The sequence below is a fragment of the Aquarana catesbeiana genome, linkage group LG03 (genome assembly GCF_042186555.1).
Source record: "Aquarana catesbeiana isolate 2022-GZ linkage group LG03, ASM4218655v1, whole genome shotgun sequence".
Lineage (NCBI taxonomy): Eukaryota > Metazoa > Chordata > Amphibia > Anura > Ranidae > Aquarana > Aquarana catesbeiana.
The window spans coordinates 619,504,385-619,530,114 of NC_133326.1; the positions used below are offsets into that span (position 1 = coordinate 619,504,385).

At 43.5% G+C, this 25,730-nt stretch overlaps 1 protein-coding gene across 1 annotated transcript in view; it reads left to right on the plus strand.

Annotated features, from left to right (window-relative positions):
* Positions 1-13,275: 13,275 nt before the first annotated feature.
* Positions 13,276-25,730, plus strand: part of AP3M2 (adaptor related protein complex 3 subunit mu 2) — a 26,777-nt gene continuing 14,322 nt past the window's right edge. The window contains exons 1-2 of the mRNA XM_073622319.1: positions 13,276-13,429; positions 22,784-23,103. Coding sequence (XP_073478420.1) covers positions 22,831-23,103 — 273 coding nt within the window. The 5' untranslated portion in view covers positions 13,276-13,429; positions 22,784-22,830. The remainder of the gene's footprint in view (positions 13,430-22,783; positions 23,104-25,730) is intronic.

The window sequence follows — 25,730 nt, forward strand, 5'->3', positions numbered from 1 at the left end:
GTGCCTCAACTCCTGGGGACTCTGCCTCCTTATTGGCTGAGACAGCAGAGGGAGCCATTGACTCCCGCTGGTGTCCTATCACAGATACTGAGCCAATCAGGAGAGAGAGGGGCAGGCCCGAGACCCCGCTCTGTGTGTTAATGAACACACAGCCACAGGTCAGGAGCGAGCCTGCTTTGGTGCCCCCATTCCAAAAGCACTGTACAGAGCAGGTAAGTATGGCATGTTTATTTATTTTTTAGTTTTTTTAAGAGACTTTAATATCACTTTAAATTTAGTTTTTGAATGCAAACAGTTTAAGTACTTGATTCAGACCTGGTATCTACCTCTTGCAGTGTTCTGTAAAGCAGGGCTGGAGTGTGAAAGGAAGAAGCAGCACAAGCAGTCAATCTGTAAATTTGCTGAAAAGGAGCTTGCTGGTATGAGGAGAGAGAAGAGTGACAGAGAGATGAGCTCATTACTGTGCTTCTTCTCCTGTCATTGTCCAGTCACAGGCTGGGGCGTGTCCAGAAGGACCTGGGCTCAGAGGAAGTACGTTGAATGGTGCTGGCCTCAGGGCCGTCTTTAAATTTGATTGGACCCTGGGCAAAACTTTTATTGGGCCCCCCACCCATTCAGTTTCGCTCTCCACCTGCTCTAAGACATACAATAAATAGCAGCTAGACTCAAAATCCGTTTACTGAATCAGATCAGGCAGCTATTGCGATTGGTTGCCAGAGGTTACAGTGTATCATTACGCTCACTGACTGGGTGCTAGAGGTTACAACACACATTACGGCTCACTGATTAGTTGCTAGAGGTTACAGCACATGATTTCTGCTTGTTGATTGGTTGCTAGAGATTACTGTGGATATGACCTGAGGGGGGCATGATATACATATCAATGCCACCAGACACCGCTATTTACATGTGAATGCAGCCGCTATTTACATATGAATGCAGGCAATTTACATGTAAACACAGGGTCTGAAGGTGAGTTATCTGTACACAACAATAGGGCAGAGCTGGGCAGCATTAGTAGCAGCACTTCACACTGAGATATTGGGACACAGCACGGGACTAAAACCACGAGGGACAAGGGAATTTAAACCAGGATAGTTGGCAAGTATGAGGCAGCTGCTTTGGGCCCCACAACAATGACAGGGCCCAGGGAAGCTGCCCCTTTTGCCCTTTCTTAAAGACGGCTGGCCTTCAGAATGAAGACATTTAGCACCAGACAAAAAGCAAAAGCTAGTTTTGTAATTTTCTCTTCAATGGGTGATTTGTTCCCCTTCTTTTTGGCTGGAGTTCTGCTTGAAACATGCCTGTACCAAGAAAAATACACTGGCTGCTATTAGTGAAAATGCTGGATAGCTCACTGTCATGTTGACCTTTAGCTTTAATGCTTTCTGAGTCGCTAACATGAAATCCATATGCAACTTAGGAGTCCTGACTTATCTAGGGCTTTACTTTGTTGCATAGCTTTTCCACAACCAGGACTTGCAGAGTACTAAAGACATGGACAGACAGGCAACTAGAATTTTAGGAAGGCGAGCAATCATAGCCCAAAAGTAACAGTGAGAGGGGTTGGGGCAAAACGCTGTCAGTTTTCATTCAACGCTTTCATTTTACTCACAATTAATTTAAAGCAGAACTGAGGTCTTAAAGAAGTATTAAACCCAAAAACAAACATTTATTATATTGCAACTTATTAGATGTGCATTAATTTCCTTTTTTAGGCTTTCTTTCTTATATTTTCATCTGGTGATCCAGCCAGAAAGTCTGTTGTCTTTCAGCAGAAAGCCTCTCTACCAGTTAAAACTGATAGGGGTGCTTAACCTAATCGTGCCTAAGGGTAAAACAAATGTTAATGCCTAAGCACAATTTTGCAACTTTGACATGTGTTAGTAAAATCGTACATCACAACTACTTTGTGTATCCAGATGGAATATACCGTGGTTTTTCAGGACAAATTGAGCTTTCATTTGGTGGTAAATGGTTATGGAAAGCTCCTAATTTTTTTATTTATTTTTATTAAAGGAAAACTGGACCAAAATAGTAATTTTTTTTATCTAGCTGTATATTTCTCATTACTGCCATAACCTACTACCAAAGAGCAACCCAAAATAAATTCTCCTGCTCACGACAATCACAGCAATACCACATATGTGTATGTTAGTTGTTGTATGTACCCGTAGTACAGCCCAGAAACAATAGTGTGCATTTTGTTTTTTATCCTACATAAAACACACTGATACTAACTTCCACTGATACAAATTTATTTTTTAACCACTTCAGCCCTGGAAGAACTTACCCCCTTCCTGACCAGGCCATTGTTTGCGATATGGCGCTGCGTCGCTTTAACTGACAATTGTGCGGTCGTGCGATGTTGTACCCAAACAAAATTGATGTCTTTTTTTCCCCCCAAATAGAGCTTTCTTTTGGTCATATTTGATCACCTCTGCATTTTTTATTTTTTGCTCTATAAACAAAAAAAAGAGCATCAGTTTTGAAAAAAATACAATATTTTGTACTTTTTGCTATAATAAATATCCCAAAAGTGTTTTTAAAAAAACAATTTTTTCCTCAGTTTAGGCCGATATGTATGCATTCTCCTACAAATTTTTGGTAAAAAAAAATTGCAATAAGCGTATATTGATTGGTTTGCGCAAAAGTTATAGCGTTTACAAAATAGGGGATAGATTGATTTATGGCATTTTTTTTTTTTACTAGTAATGGCGGTGATCAGCGATTTTTATCGTGACTGCAACATTGCTGCGGACAGATCAGACACCTTTGACACTTTTTTGGGACCAGTGACATTAATATAGCGATCAGAGCTAAAAATAGCCACTGATTACTGTATAAATGTCATCGGCAGGGAAGGGGGTTAACACTAGGGGGCGATCAAGGGGTTAACTGTGTTCCCTATGTGTGTTCTAACTGTGGGGGGAGATGAAACTGACTAAGGGAGGAGACCGACCGGTGTTCCTACTTAGTAGGAGCACATGATCTGTCTCCTCTCCCCTGAGAGAACCGGAATTTGTGTGTTTACACACACAGATCCTGGTTCTTGCTCTGTCACGAGCGATTGTGGGTGCCCGGCGATCATCTTGCCCGCTGGCACGCGCATCAGCTCCGGGGACATGCTGCACACGTGCGCGCGCACACCTGCTAATGCGTCTTAAAGACAGCTACAACGGCTGGTGCAGGGTAGCCAACCCGCCGAAGTATAACTGCGTCGGCTGGTCGGGAAGCGGTTAAAACCTGCCCAAAAATTACTGGCCATGACCTTTGACCCTTACTTGACCCAAACACTAACCCTTACACTGATCTAGATCAAACCTTGATCTAGGTATCTTTTCTTTTTTATTATTATTTACACACAGTTGTTTATTTTTCTCTCTGCAAGGAGAGAGATACAATGTATCTTTCCTCTCCATTCACAGAGAGAGAAACACAGGGGTGGGCTTCGAAGTGACTGATCACTGTGATAGCCAATCAGAGGTTACCACAGCAATCAGGTGACCCTAAACCAGGAGTTCCAGGTCCTGATCGTTAGAATGGGATCTGGGGCTCCCGGTGAGAATGCTGGTCTCTGTGCTGGGAGTGCACTCTGGGGTGCGCTCCCAGCACAAAGACAGATACACAAACTGTATATACAGCCCCACAGAAAAAAGCTCAATCCAGTGGGGGCCGCATATATGCATACTGTCAGTGCGAAGGGTTAAAATGATCAGATTTTATTTATTTATGTAAAACTTTTATCCCAAAAGGAAATAAATTGGCTGATTATAAAGTGTGAGCTCAGTGGAGTTTGGCTTTAATTCGTTAGTTTATTTGAATCTTCTAGTATAGCTAACCCCCCCCCCCTTCCCACAGACTGACAATGCTGGTGTCCAAATCTGCCCCCTGTGCTCCTTCATACAGAGTGATGTTTTTATAATGCATGAGTTGTGTAATGCTGCGTACACACGGTCAGACTTTCCGACGTAAAATGTGCGATTGGAGCTTGTTGTCAGAAATTCCGACCGTGTGTAGGCTCCATTAGACAGTTTCCATCGGAATTTCCGTCGCACAAAATTTGACATCTGATTCTCAAATTTTGCGACAACAAAATCCGTTCGTGTAAATTCCGATTGTGTGTACACAATTCCGACACACAAAGTGCCACGCATGCTCAGAATCAAGCAGAAGAGCCGCACTGGCTATTGAACTTCATTTTTCTCGGCTCGTCGTAAGTGTTGTACGTCACCGCGTTCTTGACGTTCGGAATTTCTGACAAGATTTGTGTGACCGTGTGTATGCAAGACAAGTTTGAGCCAACATCCGTCGGAAAAATCCTTGGATTTTGTTGTTGGAATGTCCAATCAATGTCCGATCGTGTGTATGGGGCATTACTGGACAGATCACCAGGTGAAACAGAAGGAAAAAAGCCTAAAAAAAAAAAAGAAAACTAATGCAGCCACCACCAGCTAATAATTGGTAAGCTGCAATATATTATATTTTTGGTTTTGGGTTTAACACCGCTTTAAATGAAAAAAACTGAGAGCAGGGAGGCTCTTTATTGTAGACAAGACATGCAATGTCTCTATTGCAAAAATGTAAAGCGTCTTCTCTAAAATGTACACTGAGCGGTGCATGCACAGTTCTGTCTGCATTCCAGCAAAGATCCTGTGTTCCGGGATAACTGAACTCCTGCTTATCCACAAGAATGACGTCATCTCGTGCCAGCCAATGAAGATGGCTGCATCCCAGCATCCAGAATAAACAGAATATAAGATGGGACCTCAGACTGTTGAAGGAGAGGTATTTATTACAGACTTTATTTCCACTTTAAAGGGTTGCTACAAAAAAGAAAAAAGGATCTGTTGTCACAACTACCAAAAAAGGAAGAAACGGCTGCACTCCAAGATGATGAATATGAGTTCTTTATTAACCTATCCAAGTGACACACCACAGGAAAAACAACAATCAAGGCCTCAAGGCAGACAAGTTTCATGTGCTTAATCAGTGTTACAGCGTTTCCCAGCTCTTGCCACCATCACTTCTAGTGGTCAGCATGTAAATATAGATAAAAGTATTGTTAGAAACCATGAACCAGACAGAGACAGAACTACAGTAAAATCACACTTGTTTATTAATAAAAATAAAAAGGTAAATAGAGTAAGCGTAGTCAAAGCATAGCCAGAGTCCAGAAACCAGATTGGGTAATCAGCCAGGCCAGAAGTCAGGGATCCAAGTAGAGGAACAGCAAGCAGGATAAGGAGCCAGAAGGGATGTCAGCAAAGCCAGTCTTTAAACAGGAATGCAGGAGATGGTTTCTTGTGATGTGACCAAGGCGAAGGCAGGAATGAAGTAAGCTGGAGATCTTTAAGTAGGCGGGACTGTGGAGAGAGATGAGAGCTGGCAATTAGCCGACAGCTGAGCGGCCAGCTCAGAGAAGGAAGGGCTGAGCCCAGCCCTGACAAGTATAAATAAAGACAAGTGAAATACAAAAATGAACTCCGGTAATATATATATTTTTTTCAATGGAGCTCTATGTTGTGGTGCTTGTTAAGAACCAGTGATCAAAAAAGTGAACCGTGAAATCACAGCACACAAAAAACATAAGTAGCAGTACTCCCCGTAGGAGCTGCTGAAAGTTGTGGCCCACCTGTCACCCTGCCCAGCCTGGTATTCACTTCCCAATCACCTTGGAGACAATGAACAGTCCAGATGTTTGTTTTTTGTTATTTTATTGAGGGATTTGAACTTGGATAAAGACAGGAGTATATGGGATGCCCAGTAGGACGAACAATTGGTTGATTGTATTTCAATCAATAGGGACGACTATATAAACTTTACAGCTCCAGTCTCCTCCAGCACAACACTTGCTTGCAGACTGTTTCTCTCACTCTCTCTCCCTCCTGCACAACACTTCACTTCCAGGTACAGCTAGCACATGGTTAGGCCTAACACTGACTCAGTCAGGCCCCAGGAACTGCCATATGTAGCAAAAATAGAATAAAAAGTCTTTTAGTGCTAGCTGACCTATGGTGGACTACTGCTCCCAGCAATCCCTCTTCAGGCCCTGCCAGCCCCCCTGGCTGCAGCTGCCCGACTCCACTACCCGTGACATCACAGTGCTTACCGCTGGCTCTGCACCAATCCCAGACTGCATACTCCCAGTCCTCTCAGGCTTTCCTCACGACTGTGCCTGTCACTCACTGGCCCTTCTGGCCTCACACACACCGGTGGTTCCCTCCTGAAGACTTGCCCGACAGTACTAACTCCCGCTGTCCTCTTTGACTCCTGTCTGTGCCTCCTGTCCAGATCCTTCATGCGTTCTTGAAGGGATCCCTCCTGCATCAGAGTCCCAGGCCCAAGGGCACCCCCCCCCCCAGACTGGGGGGCGCCTCTACCCACAAAGTCCTGTTCTTGGAGTACCTCACATGACTAAGGTCTCTGCCTTAGTTTCTAAGATTGTCTATCTTTATTACTTGCTTCAAAAATGAAGGCAAGGGAGCGAGAGCAAGGAGGGGGTTCTGCCTTGGGAACACAGACGAACAAGGTAGGTGCCGTGGCAAACTGTACCTGTGGCAAAACTGCGTTAACAGTAGCCTTAAAACCTGAGTGCATATCACACTGAGCACAGAGGTCAGAAGTGTTTAAGATACAGAGCGCACAGGTCAGTAGTGAACATCTTACTGGGGACAGGAGTGCATAACTCACAGAACAGGGGTAAGGAGTGTATATCACACAGAGTGCAGGGGTTAGGAGTGTGTAATGTACAGAGTACAGGGGAGAGTTGTACTGCCACAGTACAACTCTCCTCCATCATTAAAGCTCTCCCTATTACAGCCCCCCTATCCCAGCACAGCTTTCCTCTCCCCAGTACAGCTCTCCACCCCACCCAGTACAGTTCCCCCGACCCCCTGTACAACTCTGCCCCCTTAGTACAGCTCTCCTAACTTCATATAACTCTCCCTTCCAGTATAGGTCTGTCTACTCAGTACAGTTACCCCCCCACCCCCCTCCATAAAACACAGGGCAGTTTAAAGTAAGGGAAGTTCTCCCTCAGCTGGGTCATGTGACTGGAACCAGAGAGGAGCAGCCCCCCATATCTCTGAACTGACAGGCTGCAGGATCAGCTCCTGCTTTGGGTACCTGGCACCAGCTGTGATCACTAGCCGCTGCACTGGCCTGCGGATGCTTTCATCATACCCTCATCTATGCCCCTGAGTTTTTTTTTAATGTAGCAGACCCCACTTAGGAGCCGCAGGTGAAATGGGATCCCCCACGCTGCACAGCCAGGCACACCCAATTTCCACAGGCACTCCAGAGTCAAAAAACAGTCCAGCACTTTGTTTTTGTATTTTATTGAGGGGGATAAAACTTGGATGGGGATGTAGCAATGTGGACTACAGTTATAATGTTGTGCAATTTCCCCATCTGGTCTAGTATATCCCTCTAGTGCTGGGTGCCAGTGACTGTCATCATATCTGTGAGCAAAAGGATTGTGGGACTAGTAGTTGTTCAGACTGGCGAGTCCATTGCATGACATTACTTCTGGACTATACATCCCAGGGATCCTTGCTACAATCAGAGGAGACTCCTGGGAGGAACTTCAAAAGCGTCAGGAGATACGTCCCGTGCTCTCTTCTTCTTGGGCCTTGCCAAGTGCTCATCTCTCTGTGGCGGGGAGAGAGGCTGCAGCCTACCATGCAGTTATCGAGTGATTCCAGCCTGGCCCCGGAGGGCCTAACTCTGCCTGCTGTTCTTTAGATATCTACGGGGCACCAACCTGGCAGATCAACACTACAGTCGTCCACAATCTGCAGCTGTGGGTCATCACTGATTGCTTCACTGAAGGACGTCTCTTCCGGGGTCACCATCTGCAAGGTGTTTAGCCGGTCCGATCACTGGTGAGAAGGCAATTGTCCATCTTTTGCAATCCTTCCATTACTTTATTTGAACACTGTGTACAGACACCTTTACCTTGGGAACACTTTACTGCGCTTCTGTGTGAACACTGTACATAGACACCTTTACCTAAAACCACTTCAAGGAGTACCACTAGCTTGTTTAAGCCATCTGGTTTGCTATCACATCACTGTGCCTAATTGGAACAATGAGCCCCAACTGCCGGTGTAGACTATCAGGCCTGCATCTTGGACATTGCTGTTGTTACCATTTTAAGGGCCTTATTCTATCCCTATTCTGTCTGATCTCTCATTAGGATGTAAAAGGTTGAATAGGCCGCCTGGGGTTCCCCTTTAGCGTGTGACTGCCTGCCTTAGATAGCTAACCCTGTACTATCCTTACAGGTCAAGCTCCAGGTGGTACTTCATTGTACATAAATGTTATTATGCTCTTGAACTGTTCCTAAGTTGTCTTGTCGGGAAATTATTCTTCCGAGTCTGGGCTGTTATCCAGAATTCGGTTGACCAATTACCCCCCTTTGTATATAAATACCACATTGCTTACTCCAGTAAAAACTGAGATAATATAAACATATTTGACTTGTGTAATATGTCATTTAAAGGTGCTGTAAAAGATGTCTGAACCCAGAGTGTCAGGTGGGTTGGAATGTTCACAGTGTCATGGGGATGCAGATAAACAGGTAAATCCAAGTAGTCCTCGAGGAGGCCTTGCTGCACGGAGTAGGGGTATTATGGGATGCCCACCTGACTTCTAACAACTTCAGGGACAACTTTCCTATAAACACTCCTCTACTTCCGCCAGCACACTTGCTTGCAGAACTCCGCTGACACACTGATGAAAATGATTCTGACACATAACTCAGTCTGATCTTTGAGCAACAGCCTGTTATAGGCAGGTTCCAGAGATCAGGGGGAGTCACCAGAGATGCTGCTTGCTGAGTCACCCAGCCTCCCTGAGTCACTCAGCCCTGACCCAGATTCAACCCAGGCCTGGCTCTAAGCCGGGCCAAATTTTCCTACACTATACTTATATACATTAGTACACTTAGCTAGAGGGTGCTACATTTACATTTTGGATAGCATGTAAAAGGGTTAGACCCTCTGTCAGGTTTTATTATTTCCTGTGTCGCTAGTGAGAAAAATACATCCCTCTTGTTGTGCTGCTGAACACTGCAAATGAGGCAGAATATGAAATCCAAAATTTTATAGCCGCCACCAGAGCAAGATGCAGTATAAGGGAAAATATTACAACCTTTTACAGTTGTCAGCAAAACACAAAAGGGAAAAGGAAATTCCAATTGGGTAACCTTTTCAGATGAAAGCCATCATGTTAACATGGGCAGATGAAGAGCAGTAAAAACAATTGGGTTAGTTTCAGTTTTACAAACCACCTGTCTAAAAGATAGCTTGTAACCACTCAGAGTTGTACAGATGCCACAATCCTGGCAAAAAATATACCACAACCTCAACCTCTAATGCCCTGTACACACGAGCGGAATTTCCGTCAGAAAAACCTTTTTCCGACGTAATTCCGCTCAAGCTTGCCTTGTATACACACGGTCACACAAAAGTTCTCTGAACTTTCGACCGTCAAGAACGCTGGGATGTACATCACTACGACGAGCCGAGAAAATGAAGTTCAGTGCTTCAGAGCATGCGTCGATTTGTTTCCGAGCATGCGTGGTTTTTTGCGCGTCGGAATTGCATACAGACGAACGGAATTTCCGTCAAGAACTTTTTCCGTCGGAAAAATAGAGAACCAGCTCTCGATCTTTTGCTGGCGGAAATCCATACAGAAAAAGTTGGATGGAGCATACACACGGTCGAAATATCCGACCAAAAGCTCCCATCACACTTTTTTTGACAGAAATTCCGACCGTGTGTATGTAGCATAAGGCTCCATGTACACTAGTGTTTCTTTTAAGCTAAAAAAAAAGATGCTGGAAAAAATTCTGGATAAAAAACGCTGGTAATAGCTTTTTGTAGTAGCATTTTAGGAGTGTTTAGCTTTTTTTTGCAGTTCTTTTAAAAAAAAGGGGGGGGGAGCTCAAAAAACACTATTAGAGTTTCTAGGGGGGGGTTCTGGTTTAAAAACTCTCCAGGATACGCTACAAAACCTTTTTTTTTTTTCTACTAGATGCTGAAGCTCAAAAAATGCTAATAGCCTAAAGTAGTGTGCAGGGACACAGGATAACACTATTTAGCTTCTAGGAGCAGAAAAAAATGCTAATAACAGCTTCTAGGTCAGTGATGGTGAACCTTGGCACCCCTGATGTTTTGGAACTACATTTCCCATGATGCTCAACTACACTGCAGAGTGCATGAGCATCTTGGGAAATGTAGCTTCAAAACATCAGGGGTGCCAAGGTTCGCCATCACTGTTCTAGGAGCTTAAAAAAAGCGCTAAGGCTCCATGCACACTAGCGTTTTTTTAAGCTCCTAGAAGCTGTTATTAGCATTTTTGTTCTGTTCCTAGAAGCTAAATAGTGTTATCCTAGGTGTCCATGCACACTACTTTAGGCTATTAGCATTTTTTGAGCTTCAGCGTCTAGGATCAGAAAAAAAAAATTTTTCGTAAAGTTTCCTGGAGCGTTTTTAAAGCAGAAACGCTCAAAAATGCTATTAGTAGCGTTTTTGAGCTTTTTCCCCTTTTACTGCAAAAATAAGAATAAAACGCAAATGCTCCTAAACGCTCTTAAACGCTGCTAAGACACCACTGCAAAAAGTTTTTTTAGCTTAAAAAAAAAAAAGCTGATAGTGTGCATGGAGCCTAAATGCGATTCATTCAAGTGAATGGGGCCAAGTTACAATCCTGAGCCAAAAGCTTTGATTTTGGTTGTGGCGCAGTACTTACATACAAAATATTCTTTTGGCAGTCAGAAAAACACATTCAGGAGGTGGCAATATACTTCCTGAATGCCTGTGAGCTGTTGCTCTACCACCCTCTGATAAGTGATCCACTGTGGATCATTGTTCAGAGGGCAGAAAGGTCTGCTGCCTATGTGAGCGAGGGGAATTCCCTCCACATTGAAGAGATTCACTTTGTTTCAAAATGTAAGTGAATTTACATCCCTAACTAGAACGTGCTTAGTTTGCTAAAGCACTGTGTGTAATAAACAATTGTAATTTTTAAATAAAATACTATGTTCACTTTTTTTATCTTAAGTTGCGTAGCGGTGCTGCTGATCGCCCACAGGCTTTTGTCAGCCACTTCCTATCTACATGCACTCTAGAGGTAGCATTTCTCAGGCATTTTTGCATTTCTCAGGACAGGTTTTTCTACTTGTGTAAACACTGATCACTTCTGAGATTACTCTGTACACATGCACATGAAAGTGGGAGATTTCAGCAATACGTCCATGCATGGGTAAGCACAGATGCAGAAGTGATCTGCGTTTATACACTTATATACAAGTGTGCACGTGTCCAGCCATTCAGTTGAATTGGCATCTGTATGGGGGGATTTTACGCCAGAGGACTCGATGCATGTGTGCAAGAGGCCTAAGTCTAGGTTTACATCTATGCTGTTGATGCGTTTTGCAGGCACGTTTTGCCGTGCATTTTTAAACCCTCATATTTCATGCGATTTTGCAGGGTGTTTTTTCCCCCTTTAAAAACACTGTATATAGCTGGTTGCTTAGGAGAGGACCGAGAAGCCAGCCACCGCATCCTTAACAACCGATATGTCATCAGCTGTCAGCAGCACTCACCTGTGACGTTGGCGATCCAGCATGCATTGGTCGATGACATCACAGGGGGGTGGTGCCACCAGGTGACGTCGCTGGGTGGCCCCACCCTTTAGCTATTTAAGAACTGTCACGCAGCGGGGCAGGAAGACCGTGGGAGCGTTTATCGCGAGCGGAGCTTTTTTGGGGTTTTTTTTTGTTTTTTTTTAAATACTGCAGTGGGCATCGTGATTGACGATGGATCTACATCAGGGGACATTGTTTTTTTATTTTTTAATAAAGGAATTGTCAATAACTGGCTCATGACGGCTTATGGCTCATCGGCCAACTCCCCGACTGCTCCTTAGTAAACAGCTATGTACAGTGCATTTAAAGAAAAAACAAAACAAACAGAAAAACGCATCACAAACGCAACACATGTGTTTTTGGTGCAACTTCATTTAGGTCTATTAGACTGGGTTCACACTTGTGTGATGCAGGAACCAACGTGATTCCTGTGTGGGTTCCCGCATTGCACCTGAATCGCCTGCGGTTAACACTAACATCTGCGAACCGCTGCGGGTGTCCACGTAAAGTTAAAGTGGAGAGACACCCTAAAAAAAAAATTGCATGAAAAATCCTAAAAAAATTTAAAAGAAAACATTTGAAAAAAAAAGAAAATTTTAAACTTACCTAAACCCTTGTTGCTAGGCAGTCTTCCTAATCTGCCTCTTCCTATTCCGCGGCGTGTTCTGCTCCTCGGTGAGCGGCCCCGTTGCCTTCTGGGAACTGTGTGTGTTCCCAGAACACCACGGGGCCATTCACAGAGCGCTGCACCACTCGCGCGTAGGCAGTGGGAAACTGGCAGTGAAGCCGCAAGGCTCCACTGCCTGTTTCCCTTACTTAGGATGGCGGTGCCGGGACCCGAGAGCCGAGGGACGGCCGACATCGCGGGCACCCAGGACAGGTAAGTACTTATTTAAAGTCAGCAGCTACAGTGTTTGTAGCTGCTGACTTTTACATTTTTTTTTTCAGGGACAGAATCCCGCTTTAATGACAGCCCCCCAGATCGGTTCGCAGATGGCAGAACAAACTGTGAAATGGTGCAGGAATCGGATTGCATGGGTGTGAACACCCATACGATCCAATCCCAGTGCGGACCAAAATAAAGGGTCCTGCACTATTTTGGTGCGAATGCGATGTGATTTCAGCCATACAGTTTGATCACATGTGATCTGCACAGCAATGCGGTGCGAATCGCATGCGGTGTCTGTGATCTCATAAGTGTGAATCCAGCCTTACATGCAAAACGCAATCTGCTGCGGGGGGAAAAAAAGTCCCCTGACCCTTTACAAAAATGCACCAGCTGAGAAACGCATAGATGTGAATGTGTACCATAGGAAACCTGTTCAATGGACTGTAGCGAGTTTCTGCAAAATGCAAAGCGCACTAAAAAAACGCATAGGTGTGAACGTAGGGTCAGTCCTGCAATGGTATCAGGGATCAGACGTAAGCTGCAGGGATAAATGGCTATAGCAGCCTGGGCTTTCCTGATGAAGCTATAGCAAGCTGGCATGGACAATGGACATAGGTATGACAGCAATGAGACCGAACGGGTTCATTGCAAATGTGAAGGGGTGCATGCTCAGCATGGCAGGAATAATCCATTATATATGAGAGAGAGGAGGAGCGGAGGACCAGACCTGAGCACACACTGGTTCCTCCCTCTGTGACAAAGAGGGGCAGCTGGTGTAGGGAGGAGGGAGTCAGCTGAGAGAGGAGGAAGCATCATATGATACAGAGGAAGGAGTTGTATGAGTGTGACATTGTATCCCCGGGTGCAGGGATCTCCTATGTAAGGTAAGAGCTCTTTATATCCTCCATAGTCACCACTGCATACAGATACATGGCCAACATACGCTTTAAATGTAGTGCAGCGGGTGCAGATCAGTGTGGTACAACATGTGATATCCATAATGTGCTGTGAATGTATACAGCATGGCTCCTGGACTCTTTGGGCTCCGGCCGCCTGTTTCTTATCATGTGCCATGTTATACGGTTATACATACAAGATATGTGTTGTAGTACATAAGCCATTTTGTTGGTGCGCTTCACCCTATGACCCCCTGCTCTCTGCCTGGTCATTATCCAGTAACACAAAGAGCATTCATGTGTTCCTGCAGCTAGAGCATGGTTTAGGATTACAGGTGAAACCGATGAAGGCAGAAGGTTATTCCAATGGGAATTTCGGTTACAATGTGGCATAGGGAGAGCTGGGGGTGTTGCCCTTGGTTACCCACATTCCACCTGTCATTTTCCCAAGCAGGTTTCGAAAATGTCAGTTACATCAAGTGGGTTGTTCCTGCCATCCTCAGCCTGGACACAGCAAGAGCTGTAGATGCTAATGGCAGGGATTTTAAAGAAGTACAGCCAAAGCTCGTTTGGTTGTACTTCTTCTGTGGATCACAGGAGAGCAGTTTGTTCTGTACTCCTGTGACCCGCTGTCGGCTGGTGTCACAGAGCTGGTCCAGGGTCAGGATCTGCCCACATGTCTGGACCAGCTCAGCCTCTCAGCGAGCCAAGAGAGCCTGAGCCGCCCGCTCCCTGGGTCACCAGCTCTCTGCTCAGGGAGCCCTGAGAACCGAGTAATTGGCAGTATTTGATCACTCGGTTCTCAGCCTAAGAGCCCTTTCACACTAGGGCATTGGGGGCATCAGCGGTAAAGTGCCGCTATTTTTAGCGATGCTTTTCGGCCGATAGCGGAGCACTTTTAACCCCCGCTAGTGGCCGGAAAAGGATTAACAGCGCTGACAAAGCGTCGCTTGATTTCAATGTGCAGGGGCGCTTTAGGAGCGGTGTATACACCGCTCCTAAATCGCCTCAAAGAAGCTGCCTGCAGGACTTTTTTTAACGTCCTGCCAGCACACTCGGGCATTCACACTGGAGTGACAGGAGAGGCACTTTGCAGGCAATATTTTTAGAGCTACAGAGCCTGTAAAGCGCCTCAGTGTGAAAGGGCTCTTAGAGCCAGAAGGGGAGAGATGCAGCATCCACCTAGGTAACAGTGGCGGTCCATTAGGGGCACCCGGGCGCCGCCCCCTCTCTCCAAGTCACCCCCTCTATATGCAATGGATAGATTCATGCATAGCATGAATCTCTTAACGGCCACCCCCTATTTATGTGTCTGGCCCCTTTCAGGGCAGCAGGCGCATGAATTACAGCGGCTTTTTTTTTTTTATGTTTGCCGCTTCCCCCCAAAAAATTTACACCAGCCGCCACTGCTAGGTAACTACTGTATGATTCTAAAATAAAAACAATTCCCATACTTCTCTTTTAAAGCAACCACAAAAGGGCACATGTCTTTAAAGGACATTTGTTGTAAGATAAATATTTAGTCTAAGGCAGGCCCATACATTTATGCCATTTTCTTTGGCTGAAGGAAAAAAAAATTGCTCAACATTGACGGTGTTGATGGGGGAATCCCTCCCATTGCGCTATTCTATTCTGACAGTTGGAGGTTTCTCAGTTGTCAGAATAAAATGATCATTGCTTGCAACTATAGCCACCACCGGCAGTGATCGAAAAAAAAAAAAAAAAAAAAAAAACAGTCAGGCTGGTTGTACTGAAAGTATAACTAAAAGGCAAAACCTTTTTTGGACAGAGTGGAGAGGGATTAGAATGCTTGTCAGTTTTTATTGCGGTCTGTGTCTCTGTTAGGGAGATTCCCCCTCTCTGTTTGTCCTGTTTACCATTATCATTGAAAGTAAAAAAAATCCCAAATTTAGGGTTGTGCCCAGAAAAGTAATAGAGGGAAATCTTCCAATGGGGACACTAGTTCTAGTGACCCGGGGTCCCCAAAAAATTCCATTTAACCACTTGCCGCCCGCCCATTGTCAAATGACAGAGGGACAGTGTGGCTCTCGTTCTGGGTGGGCGTCATATGACGGTGCACCTGAGTGGCCGTTCCTGTGGGGGCGCGCCGCGATCGTGGTCTCGCCGTGTTACTAGGACACAGCACGATCCCGATCTCTGTAAAGAGCCGCTGATGCGGCTCTTTAATCATGTGATTGGCTGTGTCCAATCACAGCCGGTCACATGTACACAAGGAAGTGCATGTAACCGGCGCTCCTCGCCTCGCAGTGACTGTGTGGCGAGGAGAGCCGATCAACGGCATCTCCTCGCAGGGAACAGTGAGAGATTTAATCAGGGCACTGGTGATCAGTGCCCGAATGACATTAGAGCACCACCAGAGATAGCAATCAGTGCCCATTAGTGATGCCAGTCAGTGCTGGCTATCAGTGCCCACCAGTGCCACTCATCAGTGCCACCTATCAGTGCTCATCAGTGCCACATATCAGTGCCCATAAGTACAGATTTTTAGTGCTGCCTCATCAGTGCCCATTAGTGCTGCCTCATCAGCGCACATCAGTAAAGGAGAAAAATTATTTATTTACAAAATTTACTGACACAAGCCAAGAAAAACAGTTTTTTTTTTTTTTCATAATTTTCGGTCTTCTTTTTTTGTAAAAAATTAAAAAAATTCCAGCAGTGATTAAATACCACCAAAAGGAAGCTCTATTTGTGTGAAGAAAATGATACAAATTTCACATGGTTACAGTGTAGCATGACCGCGCAATTGTCATTCAGCACTGAAAAATGGCCTGGGCAGGAAGGGGTTGAAAATGCCCTGCAGGTAAGTGGTTAATTTGCAGGGATTTCCTCACTTCCTGTTTGGCTATGGGACAGGAAGTGAAGGGAGATCTCCGCAATGGGATACAGGTGGCAATTATTTTTTTTCTTGACAGGGGTTATAACCCTCCCTTACTCTATCCAAAATTAGAAAAAAAGTTTTGCCTATAGTTCTACTTGAAAATGATCAATCGATCGACTTCAGTACAACCAGCCTGCCCATACATGGATCGAAATATTGCCAGGTCCTGCTGAACCTGCCCAATGTCGATCGCTCTGTGGCCAGCTTTAGGCAACATTTACACGGGTTCTGTACAGTCTCGACCATTGCAAGTAATCACTGGCTGTGCAAGCAGTCATGAATAGCTACAGCAGCCGCCAACAGCCTGTCGTCGTATTTTATAACCTCAACAGCCGCAGCTATCCACACACATCTGTCAATCCCAGCTGCAGTAAAACGCAGACTCTTGCCACTGGGATTGTGCGTAAACACTCGTGTAAATAGATTTTTAGGTCTATGGTACACCACCAACCTGCCAACTACAGGATCACTATAGAGATCCTGTTTTCACAGCATTATTTCCTCATTGGTAAGAATTATGCAGTTTTTCACTGAAAACTAGACCGAGTTTTCATCATGGTGCTGTGGTAAGGCACTGTCACAACGCGCTTTACCGCATTGTGCAGCAGTACACCGTAAGAGCCCTTTCACACTGGGGCCACCCGTGTGTTAGCGATAAAGCGCCGCTCGTTTCAGCGGTGCATTTATTGCAATGGGCAGGGGTGTTTTTGGGAGCGCTAAATACAGCGCTCCGAAACCGGTCCAAAGATGCTGCTTGCAGGACTTTTTCCAACGTCCCGCAAGCGCACCGCCCCAGTGTGAAAGCACCCATTGTAATGAATAGAAGCCAGTTTACAGGCGCTATTTCTATCGTTAAAATGCCTCAGTGTGAAAGGGCTCTAAATGCATTGATGCAGTGTCGTTAATTTTGAATGGCATCTCATCACCCCTTTCAACAGATGTGTGTTGCAGCACAATGTACTTTTTTCACATGGGCAGCTGGGGGTGGTAAAAACAGTAGTTTTAGCATAATTTTACTTTTTGCTATAATAAATATCCCCCAAAAATATATAAAAAAAACACTGTTTTTAGTTAGTTTAGGCCGATACGTATTCTTCTACTTATTTTTGTTGAAAAAAATCACAATAAGCGTATATTGGTTGGTTTGCGCAAAAGTTATATCAGTCTTCAAAATAGGGGATAGTTTTATGGCTTTTTTTATTAGTAATGACGGCGATCTGCGATTGTTTGTTTGGTTTTTTTTGGTTTTTTTCAGGACTGTGACATTTATGGCAGACACATTGGACACTTTTGACACTATTTTGGGACCATTGTCATTTATACAGCGATCAGTGCTATAAAAATGCACTGATTACTGTGTAAATGACACTGGCAGTGAAGGGGTTAACCACTAGGGGGCGATGAAGGGGTTAAGTTTGTCCTAGGGAGTGATTCTAACTGCGGGGGGATGGGCTTCAAGTCACATGACAGCAATCACTGCTCCCGATGATAGGCACTTCCCCGTTCTGCGGCTCCATGACACGATCGCCGGGAGACATCGAATCCGGCGGGCACGGTCACACTGTACGCGGCGTGCGCACCTGCTATGCCCGCCTCTTAAAGGGGACGTGCAGGTATGCCCATTTGCCCACCGCTGCCATTGTGCCGACGTATATCGGCATGCAGTGGTCGGCAAGTGGTTAACAAACTTTGTTGCAAAAGCTGTCGAATCTGCATCCCTTTTAGATGTGAATTCCTATTGGAAGTATCTCACCAAAACTGATATTTATGTTGCAGAGGATGCCTGATATCTGACTTGTATCTTAGTGTAGACTCTTTGGAAAATCAATGAGCCAATTACACAAGCAGGAAATGATGTTTCTGGGGGTCGTTCTGTACACATTCTGTGTACAGAACACCTCCAGGTAGCCATATTGCATTTTACAGAAAGTTACAGAGCTGCAGATTGAAAAGGAAAGGTCATTTTTAATAAAGTTTGATTACAATATGACTTGTCGCAATTATATATGATATATTGTTTTGTTTTTTTTATTTGCTTTTTTGTTTCCCATGAAAGTGGATTTACCCTCTAAAGAACAAGTTCCTTTGACATGAACTGCGCTGAATGTGAAAGTGACATTTCATATCAACATTTACTTATCTTGTGGGCGGGGCATCATATTGTTGACCAGTCAAACACCAGAGCACTCCTTACAAAATTATGAAAACATTTTTATTGGAAAGATATAGTTATCATACGGCGCTTTGTTTTTTTTTGGAATTCTATGTGAAGGGTAAAACACTGTGGAAGTGTGGAAGAGGATCTGTCATATAACTCAGTAAAGTCTACCAGTAACCCAACAGTTCCAGTAAATACTGAATTATAGGGTATGCTTTTTCTCATATGGGAAATATTAGTCTTATGAAAGTCTCATAAATGATATCTTGTCCATCCAGAAGATGTGTTATCTGATGTGCAGGGTAATGCCCCGTACACACGGTCGGACTTTGTTCGGATATTCCAACAACAAAATCCTAGGATTTTTTCCGACGGATGTTGGCTCAAACTTGTCTTGCATACACACGGTCACACAAAGTTGTCGGAAAATCCGATCGTTCTAAACGCGGTGACGTAAAACACGTACATCGGGACTATAAACGGGGCAGTGGCCAATAGCTTTCATCTCTTTATTTATTCTGAGCATGCGTGGCACTTTGTCCGTCGGATTTGTGTACACACGATCGGAATTTCCGACAACGGATTTTGTTGTCGGAAAATTTTATATCCTGCTCTCAAACTTTGTGTGTCGGAAAATCCCATGGAAAATGTGTGATGGAGCCTACACACGGTCAGAATTTCCGACAACAAGGTCCTATCACACATTTTCCCTCGGAAAATCCGACCGTGTGTATGGGGCATAAGTGTACAGTGCATGCTAGAAAACATTAGGCAGTGAACTGTGGCACCACCATATCTTGGATTATAATCAGAACAAGGTTCCCTTTACCGCCTGTCTCTTTGACACTAATTAATCCCACCATAATGACACAGGGGCCTAATGATCAGCCCTAGTTAGCCTGATCAATACAATCCTGTGACATAACCCTGGACCAAGACATTTTGTGCAGTGTACCGCTGTGAGGTCATTGTATTTGTAACAATTAATTAAAGCGTATCTTTGTAAATTTTTTTTTTTTCTTTTAATTATTTATGTTTTTGGATAAGTTAGAGAAGTGTTTGAACCCCATGTTTATTGCTCAAATACTGTATGTAAGGAGCAGTAAAGGGCCCCACACCACTGGTCAATGAGTCCAAAAAAGTTTTCTTATGAATTAGTAATAAAAAAAAAAAAAAAAAAAAAAAAGCCAACATGTGTCTCGGCACTGGTGTTGGAATCGCTGGCTGTCAATGACCGCTAAAAATCCATCACTAAGCAGAAGCCATCAACTCCAGGGCTTCCAATCTATAGAGAGCATGTTGTTGCGCCTAGGGGTAGAGTCAGGTGACACTGCTGCGCACAGAAATTGAGGTGGGAATCTTTGTATCCAGCTGACCACAGGAACTGTTTGTTTTAAATTAAATGCAAGTCACTATTTTTTAATAAATACCTCTGAAATTACTACACCACTAAGGACCGACCCCCTTTCTTTGCATAAATCTTTATATGGAGGAAAGACTTCAGTTTTTAAGGGCCGCACACGCCACGAAAGAAAGGGTATCTGGATCTACAGTGGAACAAGCGAGGAGGAGGAGGACATCAGAGGAGCCCACCGTGCATACCTCAGCATATAGTGGAAGGCAAAGTTTGACCTAGTAAGAGGGGTCAAACTTGGAGGTAAGCGCATTAGTTAAGAGGTGGTGGGGATCACCAAAGCACCAGCACTTTTTGATTACGGATTATTATTTATATGGACTCGCTTATGAACTGCTTATACATGTTGCACTGTTAAGGATTTTTCAGTTCATGCGATGTATGCTGCGATATTGTGTTTTTGCGATTATGCCATTTTGTTACGATTTATTTTTATTTTTTTTACATTACACATTGTTTCACATTTATTTGCACTGTTATTCTAGAATATTTAGGAACCAATGTTGATTTTATGCAATTGATAGAGAGGGAGATATATTTTGTTGCAATTTTTATTTTATTTATTTTAATTTTTTTTCAAAAGTATACCATTTTGGTTTCACATTTTCACTTATATTTGTGTATTCACTTATATTATTTACTAAGGAGGAAGGCTTCAGATTTTCTTTTCACTTTATAATTTAACAATTTTTATTGACACTACTTAGGGCACTAGGCGCAACAACATACTCTCATTATCTGATTCAATTCAAATTGTGGGAACACAATTAGGCTCAATTCACATCTATGCATGTTGCTTTTGAGCGTTTCCGCAGTGTTTTTTGTGATGCTTGCAATGTTTTTGAGCAGCGTTTTTACAGCATTTTTGCCACGTTTTGCGTTTTTTTTTTTTTTTTTAGACTATATACAGTAAAAAAAAAAACGCTGCAAAAACGCTCTGTTTTTGATGCTGGTCCATTGAATTCTATTACATGCAAAACGCTGCATTTTGCATGAAAAAAGTCCCTGACCCTTTCCAAAAACGCAGAGGTACAAAAATGCATTGATGTAAACATGTTCCGTAGGAACCAATGTTAAAAAATTCCCATGCATTTCTGCAAAATGCATCAAAAAACGAGGTAGTGTGAATGGAGCCTTAGGTTGTATGTAGCCAGCCATCACAAGACAAGCCATATATCAATAACTACAAGGTAGTGTGGGATATTCTACACATTTTTTGCCAATCTACAGAGGGCTCCATAGGAAAAGGAGAAGCGAAAGTAAACTCTTCCGTGTAGTGACTACATTGGAAAGGAAGTCCCAGTCAGTACAGATCTATTCCTTCTCTCCATATGACAGTAGAGCAATGCTATAATGATCTGTTGCTTACTGATTGCACCCAGCACTAGATACCAATTAGAACTGATTTGCTTCTTTGGGTGGATTAGGTCTCCACTGATCAGATCCAGGTCCTAAAAATAAATATAAATATTCCCTCCCCAGATTAATCACCAGGTTGCAGCAATGATGTCAGATGATCTGGATGACATTTATGTTCACTGTGCAAGCATCAAATGCTTATGTAAGAGAAATATTTGCAATCACAAACCTGTGAAAAAAGTTGCCGTCATGCTATCTTGTGATCTCGTCAACCCAACTTAACCTTATCCTAATGTTACACCAACCATTTCCGCAAACTGTCTTTTTTTCATTCTTCGTGCTTTGCTATATAGGGGAAAGGGGAATAAAGCTCTTCTAAAGTAAAGCGCATATATTTTGATAATTTTGAGCTTTACCAATCTGCTATGTTATATAAAAAAAAATAACGCTAATGTGATTTTTTAATCAGCAGACTTGAGTATATTTTCATGTAAATATACGGGGGTGCACTTGTTTTTTGGGAATAAATCTTAAAAAAAAAAAAGAAACAAAAATGGAAGTATTCAAATTTGCTACCAAATAAAGGCCTATTTGTCACAAAAAATGTTATAATGCCATAGACTACAAACCCTCAAATGAATAGAATAGAGACATCGCCAAAACGAAATAAATTCTTTGGTACCGAAGTGGTTAAGAGGATCGTCTTGCCTATTTATGATCTTACTTCAAAGATATGCTGAGTTAAATGATAAAGTTTGGCATTCAAGTAATACTTTTTATGGGATGACTCAGAAAACCAAAAAGTTATGTAATTTTTTTTTTGTCAGGCACGCCTGATGAAGAAATCGAGTGTTTTGAAACTTTGCATTTTCCGTCTTCTGAATTGGCCAGTAATTCCTTTAACTCTAAACATTCTACCTTCATCAGTGATAAACACACTACCATACACTACCATACACTACCATACACTGTTACTCAGTAACGCTGTACACTTGCCAAAATGGTTATGTTAAGTTCTCCTGGATAGTAGGAACCTTTGGAACTTTTAGGAATGTGTATGCGGAAACCTCTCCAGGATGTTTATATAAGAAATATTGTAGAAAGCTTTGGAAGCAAATTCTGTTTACATTTTATTCTGCTCTGCTTATTTAAAGTGAACGTGTAAATAGTATAAAATCTTTTATAGTACCAATAAATTGGGCACCAGAGAGCACAGTAATCATATGACCAAAGGAGGACCAGCAATGGGCTCTAGAGGTGTACCAGGCTTGGGGTATAGGGACAATTGCCCTGCACACAGGGAGGTCTATAGGTCTCGGCACATTACTGCTGTACAACGTTCCCTATAAGTGGGATAGTTTATAGCCTTCCCAAGAACTACATGGGCTCCCAGTGCAGCTATGTGCCATCAGTTATATCACTATGCCCCACCATTAATGATTTCACACTTGGGCTTACTTGGGGTTTGTATATGACAATGTTTTAAGGAGATATATATTTTTTTTCTTCTAGGGCCAGCACCAAGAAGATCATCCATTGCTTTCTTCCCACCACCAGCCATGATCCACAGCCTGTTCCTCATCAACCCTTCCGGGGATATCTTCCTGGAGAAACACTGGAAAAGTGTGGTGTCGCGATCGGTTTGTGACTACTTTTTTGAGGCACAAGAAAGGGCATCAGATCCAGAGAATGTGCCACCCATCATCCAGACTCCCCATCATTACCTGCTCAGTGTTTACAGGCATTCCATATTTTTTGTGGCTGTGATACAGACTGAGGTACCTCCGCTGTTTGCTATTGAGTTTCTTCACCGAGTGGTGGACACATTCCAGGTGAGACCTTACAATAGCTCTTCTCTTTTATACCTAGAAGTGCCTCAGAGAATAAATGTTCATACATACTTCGCAATGTCCGATATCATTGTCCAATTGCAAAATGCATGAAAGGGCAACATGAGTTGCTATAAACAAAGAGAACTGTCTATCTCAGATGCTCTTAGTTAAAAACTAAACTAATTTGTTCTGTTTCGGTGATGAGCAGAAACGGTTGATTACACATACTTAGGACTTTTCAGACCTACTTACTAATCTATGCACTTATGTGAATGTTAGTGTATTGTTACTTAGGGCTCGTTCAGATGTGTAACTGAGGGGTAGTAAAAGCAGGCAGTTGAGCCGCAGTTTTAATGTCCCTGACCACTCACCTGAACAATGACATGCAACTGCACAGGGCTGTGTGCATAAAAAAATTAAACCCCCCTCCTGAAGTGGAGGACTCGCGCAAATGGAGTACGAGAATCCATAAAGGGGTCCTTAATGTTGCCTTGATTGAGACAAGTTACACAAAAGGTGGTATTTAGTGCCGGAACGCTGTTCAAAAATGTACCCACGCACCTCGGCTACCAATTTCAGTGGCTGTGGCCAGATAGGTTCACCATTGCATGTGTGGTGGTCATGTCCCAAGGTCCGTCGTATTTGGATGAGGGTTCATTCATTTTATTTTTTCAGTCACAATGGTCAACATCACTAAACATGCGTGTATTGTCCTACTAAATAAGCCTGTTGAAAATGCTCCACAACATACTCGGACCTTGATCTACTTGATATTTCTAGCAGCCAAAATCACGATAACGACAGCGTGGAAAAGCCCCATAATAGAGATTGTAATAGTAAAACGAAAACTCACATAGATCATGTTTACTTAAAAAATAGTGAGTGTCATACAAGATAAACAATACATTTTTGACAAAATATGGTCCCCCTGGCTTACTTACAGGCTCCGAATGACTGAATCTTACAGTATTAATAAGTTTATGCAGGATCTCCTGACGGATCCATTTCTTTTCTTCACTTCTTCTCTTTTTCTTTTTGTTCCCTTAACTTTGGCCAGCCTTGGCATCACGTCCTCTTAGCTTTTTCTTTTCTATTTTTAAATTCTTGATGTTCATATTTGGGGTCGGGAGTCCCTTTGTGGAACTTTTACAATGCTTGGCAAAGGGGAATACTCTTTGCGAACCGTGGTCCCTGGACGTGGGCTTTACTTCGTGTTGGGCCTACTTCCAGGGATTATGATTTAAGATGGTGTTGATATCTTGGGTCTTGGGCTTTGTTGTCCCACACTATGATCAAAGGGGTGATCGTATGGAAGACCACTTCCTAGTGTCCACAATCGTTTCGATGTTTTATAGCCATGTTCTAACACAAAATATGTTATTCCGGTTCACTTGTGATGGTGGTCAAATGATCACTCATGAGCTTAATGAATACCCACCTAATTGCTAAGATTTTCTGAAGTTTTGTTTCCCCCACCTCTGTACCACAGTGCTCTTGTTACTGCTACTCTTTTTAAAACACTCAAACAGAAAAAATTAACCCCCCCTGCAGGGTTCTGCCCACTGCCTGCATCCCATTCAATTTAATTCAACTACCCTGCATTGCACACTGTTGCGGCGTGGTGGTTTGGCATCTTGAGGGTTAAAATGAACATTGAGGAGACATTTTGCCTTCTAACCACCTGTAAACCACCCTCTAAAAAGCAAGGACTGCCACACATCTGAATGAGCCCCAAGAAGATCCTGTCACCAGATCATTTATTGTAACAATAATCTTTCCATAAGATTATTTATTATAGGTACTTCTATAAATGTATATAAATATATACAGTATCTCACAAAAGCAAGTACACCCCTCACATTTTTGTAAATATTTTATTATATCTTTTTATGTGACAACACTGAAGAAATGACACTTTGCTACAATGTAAAGTAGTGAGTGTACAGCTTGTATAACAGTGTAAGTTTGCTGTCCCCTCAAAATAACTCAACACATAGCTATTAATGTCCAAACCGCTGGCAACAGTTGAGTGCATGTGTTCAGCATCATATTCAGAGGTTGTCTTTGGGAAATAGACGTATGAGTGCTGCCAGCATTGCTGCAGAGGTTGAAGGGGTGGGGAGTCAGCCTGTTAGTGCTCAGACCATACGCCACACACTGCATCAAATGGTCTGCATGGGTGTCGTCCCAGAAGGAAGCCTCTTCTAAAGATGATGCACAAGAAAGCCTGCAAACAGTTTGCTGAAGACAAGCAGACTAAGGACATGGATTACTGGAACCATGTCCTGTGGTCTGATGAGACCAAGATAAACTTATTTGGTTCAGATGGTGTCAAGCGTGTGTGGCGGCAACCAGGTGAGGAGTACAAAGACAAATGTGTCTTGCCTACAGTCAAGCACAGGGCCGGACTGGCCTACCGGGATACCGGGAATTATCCCGGTAGGCTGGCTGCACTGTAGTACCGCTGGGGCCGCTCTCACTCACTGCCTGTGTTGTGTCAGCATCAGCTGCAGCAGCGGCAGCCGCCGCTGCTGCACTATGCCAGCTGTGTGTCACTTACTGGCTCACTCTCTGTGTGTGTCTCCGCTCTCCGGGGGGGCCGCTCACTGCCTTTGTCCTGACTGAGT